Genomic DNA, 7,944 nt, shown 5'->3' with positions numbered 1-7,944 from the left:
AAAAAAAAAAAAAAAAAAAAAAACCACACACACACAAATTAGCTGGGCATGGTGGCACATGCCTGTAATCTCAGCTACTTGAGAGGCTGAGGTGGGAGAATCGCTTGAACCCGGGAGGCAGAGGTTGCGGTGAGCCGAGACGCGCTGCTGCACTCCAGCCTGGGCAACAAGAGCGAAACTCCATCTCAAAACAAAAAACAAAACACCAAACCGATATCGTCATATCATAATAGTTATAAGCCCTTTGTGAAACTGTTGGTTGCATTTTGTCCTTATTGCTCGCCGACTTTGTTTTTCCCACTGGTTAGCTTTGCTGGTCCATTTGTCCCTGTGTTTTCCATTCGCATTCAGGCTTTTGACTCTTTTGTTGATCTCTGTACTTGTGGAACTTTGATTACTTTAGCCTCTCTGAGCCTTGAAATATTTTCTTGCCCTCACATTGAAGTCACTTTAACTTTTCTTGTGAAAGCTTCCTATAGATTCTCTCAAGCCTTTCCTCTTTTCTTCCTTTACTCTCATCTTAGCAAGTTGTAGTTTATAACCACCTGTTCCTGTCTCGATAGTAGCATCCCAGTCGTCAGTGGACCCCCTCCCTCTCTCTATATATATGTATATACAATGGTTGACTTTATCTCTGTATTTTATTATAAAATAAAGGTACAGAAAGCTACCTAAAACAAACTATAGTGAACTATTAAGACAAATACCCTTGCCTCTGTATTTCCATTGTGCTTTGCCCTGTAGCTGCAGGCCACCTCACATCACAGATTGGTGTGGCTGCCTTTATTTTATTTATACACACCAAAACCAAAGATGGTCAATATGCCTTTCTTTTATTTGTTTTTGTTTTTTGAGATGGGGTCTCACTCTGTCAGCCAGGCTGGAGTACAGTGGCGCAGTCTTGGCTCACTTTAACTTCTGCCTCCTGGGTTCAAGTGATTCTCTTTGTCTAAGCCTCCTGAGTAGCTGGGACTACAGGCACATGCCACAGCACCTGGCTAATATTTGTATTTTTAGTAGAAACACGGGGTTTGCCATATTGGCCAGGCTGGTGTTGAACTCCAGACCTCAAGTGATCCACCTGCCTTGGTCTCCCAAAGTGCTGGGTTACAGCTGTGAGCCACTGTGCCCGGCCAATATGCCTTTCTTTTAAATTGCCAACTAGGGTGTGACAAGAAAGGCTTTGGCCTCTTTTGTTTCTTGAAGAAGCTTTTCCTGAAAGATAGAGTGGTCGTTATTTATGATGTTTCAGAGACTTGTTTATTTTTTTAAAAATCCACACACAAGTCTTTCAGGATCTTCTCATTCCTTTTTTGGTTATTTATTTTAAAAAGTAGTCTGCTACCTTACCTTACGGGGTGGAGACTCTGATGGATTCTGCATCGTTTTAGGATTTACCTCTGGTTCTTGCTACCATTCTCTTTTCTGTCATTATGGGGTTTGCCTCGTTTTCTCTAATGTGCTATTCCTGTGTTTTGGTTTTGAGTTCTTGGTTGCGTGTGACCAGACTGCCTGCTTCTGGAGACAGCACAGTGCTTGTCCTCTCTCAGCTGCTGCTTCTGTGTCTCAGGAGGGCTGAGGGCTGCCCTCCCTCAGGAACCTCCGTGCTTCCTCAGGGTCTGCTCTTTGTTCTGTGCCTCTCCATGTTGCCTCTGGGTGGTGGTGTTCCTTCCTGTGCTGCCTGCTTCTGGGCCAGTGATCCAGGTGTCTGGTTACCACCTGGGCACAGCTGCTTGGCTGCTGTGGGCACCTCAGCTTCCCATGTGTCCCCATTCTCAGGGATGTTGCCCCTCCCCCATCCTTGTCCCCTCTGGCTTCTGGGCCAGTGATCCAGGTGTCTGCTGACCACCCGGGCACAGCTGCTTGGCTGCTGTGGGCACCTCAGCTTCTCATGTCCTGTACGGAACTCACCCACCGGCCTTGCTCTCCACGTCTCTTAATCCTGTGTCCCCATTCTCGGGGATGCTGCCCCCCTCCTGCTGTCCTGTCCTCTGTTAGGGGTGAATCTTGAATCCATCTTATCTCTTACTCTCCCTCCCTCCCCCAGCCCAGTAGGGCTCTCACCCTCTGTGACCCACCCCCCAACTTCACCTACTTCATTGCACTTCGCATCCCACCTCGCCTTCATTCCTCAGTTGTCTGGAAATGCTCCAGGCCTCTGCTGCTTCTCCCTCATTCCCCAGAAATACAGTCAGTTTCTGTCTCTTACCAGAGGTAACTGAGCTGCTGCTAGCCTCATAGCTCCTATCGGCCCCTCTGCGGGTTTGGTTTTGCTCTTATCACAGTGGTCTGAAGTGCTTGGATAGTCTAGGACATACAGCCCCCTCCCCAGACAGGGACTCCTTAGGGCATCTGTGCTCCCAGGCTGGCCTTGGCCCTTCTGAGGTGCTCAGGAAATGGGTATGCTGTGTGAAGGGCAGTGTTGGCTTTAACACTAGTCATCACACGTAAGGTGATCTGAATAAGTCTAAGGAAAATAGCACTTATTTTTGGTGTATTTTCTTTCAGGGTTATTTTGGAGCTGTTGGAGCACTCCTTGAGCTGTTGAAGATCCCCTGATCGTTACCTGGGGAGGGGTTCCTGAAACCTTCCACCATGGGATCTGTGTGGACTTCCATTTCTTTAAGAGACTTACTCAATTTCATGACTGTGCACTACCTGAAACAAAGTGAGAAAGGATGCGTGTATTTTTCTAAGTCATCAAGATAAATCCTTAAGAATTCAGTCTAAACTAGCAACCAGGAAGGAAAGATATATTAAAAACAACAAAAAAGTGGCCTATGTCCAAGCAGTGTGAGGATTTGCTGTATATAAGTTGCCTGCTTTGTATTTTTGAAATCTCTGCATCACTCACTGGAGATGCTTCAGAAGAGAGCTGCTCTGTGTTCAGTTGACTGTGGTTTTGTGTCCTGTTTGAACTTGCTGAATGTAAGGCAGGCTACGATTTGTTAAAATCTAATCACAATTTGTCAGTGTGGTCTTGGCAATCATCTGTGCATTACTCTGGTTTGCATTAAGCCTGTGTGTGAACTTAACTGTAAAACATGTTTTATTTCAAGGTTCTGCAAACTTAATTGGGCAGGTTAATTGTGTACCTGAAACTTAACAAGCAGTTTTTGGAAGGGCAGTTCCACGTTACTTCACACTAAATCCTGGGAATGAATGTCTGGAAAGACAAGACTTTTTTCTTGGCAGAATTTCCTTGGGTAGTGGGAGGACTGTTCTGATGAAAGTGGGTACACTAGCAGAAGCAGCACAGTCTGGAAGACTAATACGAGTCAGAAGGGCCACTAGAATCAACACCTCCTCAGGGGATCAGGGAGAATCTGGTTTTTCTTTCAGGCTAAGTAGAAAAGGAAGAACTGAGGTGTCTGTCAAAGAACTCATGGGGAGTTGGGGGTCCTTCAAGGCACTGTGACACTGGGAGGTGAGGCTCAGAAGACTGCCTGAATGCCAGGCTGCAGTTGCTCTTGGTAGGGGCTGAAGCTTTTCTTTCTGCTGTGCAGAATAATTTCAAAAGGCTTTCTCAAGGAGAGAATGCACCTTTCATATCTGAGGTCTTAAGTGGTGCCCATATTGCTGTTGAAGGCAAGGACGGGCCTGTACAAAGCAGCCTTGGACCAGGAAGGAAAACCCCAAGGCTCTGCAGCCTCCCCGCACTTTAAGGCTGCGGTCAGGGAGGGATGGGCAGGGTGCCAGCCAGCCGCATGGGGGCAGCAGAGGCACCTGCACTCCAGCTGGGGCTAGGGGAACTGATGTGTGGGCTGTTCCACTAGGCATGGCCACCTCTGCACTTGGGCCTTGGCACTTAGGAAATATGGGTGCTGCTGCATTGGGACCTTGGGTGCATGAGCAGGATGGTTGCTGCATGGAGGGTAATTTTGTCCCCTGGACAGTGATTGGTGATCCTCCTCCTTGCTGCTGCTCTTTGCAGGCTCCTGGCCTATAACTACCTCTGATGCCCTAATCCTCAGTTCCTCTGCCCTCCTCTGCTCCCAGCAGCGCTCTTGGTGGTCTCACCCTCCTCCAGTACCCAGCCACCAAAGATGGCACCACCATCCTCCTGTTTGTACCACAGGGTGCTGCTCCCTGGGCCAATTTCTGTGAACTTGCTCACTTCCCATGGAGACCCAGGCCAGGGCCTGCCCCTCTGCGGCCCCTGTGCTGTGGTCCTGCTGCCTCTGCTGTGCTGTGTGTTCAGGAGGTTGTCCATTGCTCGATGTGGGGCATCATGCAGCCCTTGCTGTTCGCACAATTTGAACCGAGAAGGAAACTGAAACCCAGATGAGTAAGCCTGCCTAAGGCCACTCAACTGGAAAAGAGCAGAGCTGGACTCAAACCCAGGACTGTCTCTGGTGCCTGAGTTGGGAAGATGCTGTTGATGTCCCCTTCTGCCTCGCTTTGAGCTTCCTCCTCCATGGGCCCTCCCCCTCCTCTAGAGAAACCAGTCCATTTCCTCATGTTCCACCTTGTGCTCAGCACACCCTGTCACTCCACAGCAGGTTTTTTTATTTTTTGAGATGGAGTCTCGCTCTGTCACCCAGGCTGGAGTGCAGTGGTGCGATCTCGGCTCACTGCAACCTCTGCCTTACTCCTGCCTCAGCCTCCCGAGTAGCTGAGACTACAGGCATGCACCACCATGCCCGGCTGATTTTTATATTTTTAGTAGAGATAGGGTTTCACCATGTTGGCCAGTCTGGCCTCGAACTCCAGAGCTCAGGTGATCCGCCTGCCTTGACCTCCCAAAGTGCTGGGAATACAGGTGTGAGCCCGTGCCCGGCCCACAGCAGGATTCTTGGTAGGCCACCAGTGAATCCCTTGCCACTGAATCTGGCATTCATTTCACAGCCTTGTCTCAGTTCTCACTCAGCATGGGCCTCTTGCCTGTCCTGCCACCCAGGCTACTAATGTTCTGGCTCATTCTCTGCTGACAGTTAGCTGTGGCTGTCCTCAGCCGCAGTCCTGGGTCTCCCCAAGCAGTCATCAGCAGCACCTTGACTGATTTCCAGGGAACACTTCAGCCGCCCCTTGCCTCTGAGCTCCAGCCCCAAGGCACTGCCTTCTCTCTACATTTGTAGATCTCTATGCAGCATTGTCCACATCCTCGTCCCAGCTTACTGTTGTCTCACCACCTCCAGGTTGTGAGGTGCCCATAAACTCTGCTGTTACCATTGCCACTTGCCTGTCTTCTCTCAGCAGCTGTCCCTTTCAGTCTGCCCTCCACTAGTGGCCGTGAAGGGGGCTGTGACCATGGTCCAGGTGAGAAAGGAAGGCCTGAACTAAGATGGGAGAAGTGGATGGCCAGAATGGAAAGATGCTTAGAGGGCTGGTGTTGGGAAGTAGTGACTGGATACAGGGGAGGGAGGGGAGATACCAAGAGGGCATCTGGGCTCATTTGCGGACTACCTGATTTTGAGACTCCAGATAAGCACTGGGTATTTGGATTGGAGATACAGAGCTGAGAATGATCTGCATGTAGGTGGGCAAAGCAAGGGGTTTTCATGAGTTCTAAGGTAGGGTGAGAAAAATAATGGCGAGTTGAGCAGTGAAGGAAGAAGCTGCAAAGAAAACGACTGCTCAGGGAGAGGCCGGCCAGGGGCCTGTGGCTTAGGGGACTGAGGGAAGAGGAGCTCTCTGGGCATCTGAATTGAGGTTGCCCACATTTGTTTGCAAGATCGTGGCTGGCCTTGATGGAAGCCAGGAAGCCACAGGGCAGAAGCTGACTTGGAGAGGTCCTAGTGAGGGGTGGTGAGAGCAGCAACAGCCACAGGAAGGCTTCAGATGAAGAGAGTTTTTTTCTCCTGACACTAGTTATTTCCAGGCCTGGGCTATAGCTAGGAGCTTGGGGTGGGGGCAGTTCTTCATGGTGGTGTGGCCTGTGGAGGAAACAGACTCAGTTATGCTACTTCGGCCAGGTGCGATGGCTCATGCCTGTAATCCCAGCACTTTGGGAGGCCAAGGCGGGTGGATCACCTGAGGTCAGGAATTCAAGACCAGCCTGGACAACATGGTGAAACCCCATCTCAACTAAAAATACAAAAATTAGCCGGGAATGGTGGTATGTGCCTGTAATCCCAGGTACTCAAGAGGCTGAGGCAGAGAATTGCTCGAACCCGGGAGGTGGAGATTGCTCCACTGCAGTCCAGCCCGGGTGACAGCAAGACTCTCAAAAAAAAAAAAAAAAATTTCAGGTCACCCTGGTGCTGGTGTTCACGTGGAAGACGGCTTATCTGTAGCTGTTTGTAGAGCTCAGGGAGGCCAGGGGGCTTCAGCCTCCACTGTACTCTGCATTCCAGGATTCTCTCTTCTCTGGCTGTGGTGGCCTGGCACTCTCTTCACCACTGACCCCACCCCCGCTTGCACACCATGCCATAGGTGGGGACAGGAGCTTCCATCACAATCACTCAGTACTAGTTACCAGCTCTGATAGAATCACTCACCTTGAGTTTCCAAGTCTTGCTGAAGGTGCTTAAGTGGCACATGGATGTTCCCCCTGTTCAAAGGCATACGCACAACACAAGTATTTTTCAGAATTTGTTTTTATTTACACGTTTGAGTCAATTACATGCATGTTTTATTTTTTAAAGAGTGATTAGCAAAATGCATTAAAATTTTAAAATAGCAATTAAATATACAAAATATAGCTTACAAAAAACTGCGAATGTTTAAAATATTCTGCTGCAGAATTTTAGTGTACAAACACGTCTATGAAACCTGAGGCTCAGCATTTCATAAACCTTTTTTTGAGAGAGTTACACAATACCTAGTGAGGAAACCCGAGGGCCAAACTACAAGACGAAAGTGCCTCCTTTCCTGGCAATGATGTCAAAAGACCAAGAGGTGACAGTTACCAGCAACACTCTAGGAAGACCAGCTGTCACCAGAAGCGACTTCCTAACACTTGCCACACCTGCTCCCCCGACTCCCCTGCCCTAGTGGGGGCCTGGGAGGGAAGGGCAGATGGAGAGGAACGATGTGCAGTGGGCCTGAGACGCAGAGCCACCAGGCTTGGGGCTGACACAGGGAGCTGAGAAGAGCTCCCTCAAAGCACAAACAGGTCCGCTGACACTGGTGGGACCCTTACAGTCACAGAAGTAGGGACTGGATGGTAAGCCAAAGGTGCTGACGCTTGGTCAAAAAGTGGAGTACATCTTTGCATCTTGTAACAAATTTGGGCTCTATAGCTGAATTGGCAAAGTAAGGTTTACTGAGCAAGCCCCTCCTATTCTGATATCCCCACTCAAATGGAAGCACATTCCACAGCACATGGGGATCCCTTACTAATCTTTACCAAAGAACCATGACCCAGCATTTTCCAGTTATCAACTGGGTATTTAGGCATGAATCTGGACACGTCCCTCTCAAGAAATCTGTAACAGCTACAGGAAAAGACACCAGGGTCAGAGATTCTACAAGTGCCAGAAGGGTGGAGGTGGTAAGAATTTTTTCACAAGTTTTGGGTTAGGGCACCAGTTGCAGTTTTAATCCAGAGAGGATCTGAGCTGCTGCTGTAGGGGGCAGGTACACCAGGGAGGTGGCTGTGGACAGAGAGGCACTGGGCAGCTGCTGGGAAGCGAGGCACAAGTCTGTGCCTCTACCACCAGGGCTGCCTGGAGGAAGCAGCTCTTTTCATCAGCGGGGACAAAAATGAACTTAAAGAATTACTGGCCGGGCGCGGCGGCTCACACCTGTAACCCCAGCACTTTGGGAGGCCAAGACGGGCAGATCACGAGGTCAGGAGATCAAAACCATCCTGGCTAACACAGTGAAACCCCGTCTCTACTAAAAAGGTCGGACGTGTTGGCGGGCGCCTGTAGTCCCAGCTACTCGGGAGGCTGAGGCAGGAGAATGGCGTGAACCCGGGAGGCAGAGCTTGGAGTGAGCTGAGATCGTGCCACTGCACTCCAGCCTGGGCGACAGAGCGAGACTCCGGCTCAAAAAAAA

The 7,944-nt window shown here is 49.8% G+C and overlaps 1 protein-coding gene across 8 annotated transcripts in view; it reads left to right on the top strand.

Annotated features, from left to right (window-relative positions):
- PANK2 (pantothenate kinase 2) overlaps positions 1-3,069 on the top strand; it is a 39,362-nt gene extending 36,293 nt beyond the window's left edge. For all 8 annotated transcript variants that reach the window (XM_017878208.1, XM_017878216.1, XM_017878174.1 and 5 more), the window contains one exon: positions 2,509-3,069. In XM_017878208.1, coding sequence (XP_017733697.1) covers positions 2,509-2,559 — 51 coding nt within the window. In that variant the 3' untranslated portion in view covers positions 2,560-3,069. The remainder of the gene's footprint in view (positions 1-2,508) is intronic.
- The last annotated feature ends 4,875 nt before the right edge of the window (positions 3,070-7,944 follow it).

The sequence above is a fragment of the Rhinopithecus bieti genome, unplaced genomic scaffold, assembly GCF_001698545.2.
Source record: "Rhinopithecus bieti isolate Rb0 unplaced genomic scaffold, ASM169854v2 scaffold_65, whole genome shotgun sequence".
NCBI lineage: Eukaryota > Metazoa > Chordata > Mammalia > Primates > Cercopithecidae > Rhinopithecus > Rhinopithecus bieti.
Note: the sequence above shows the minus strand (reverse complement) of the source record. Positions and strands in the feature narration are given on the sequence as shown.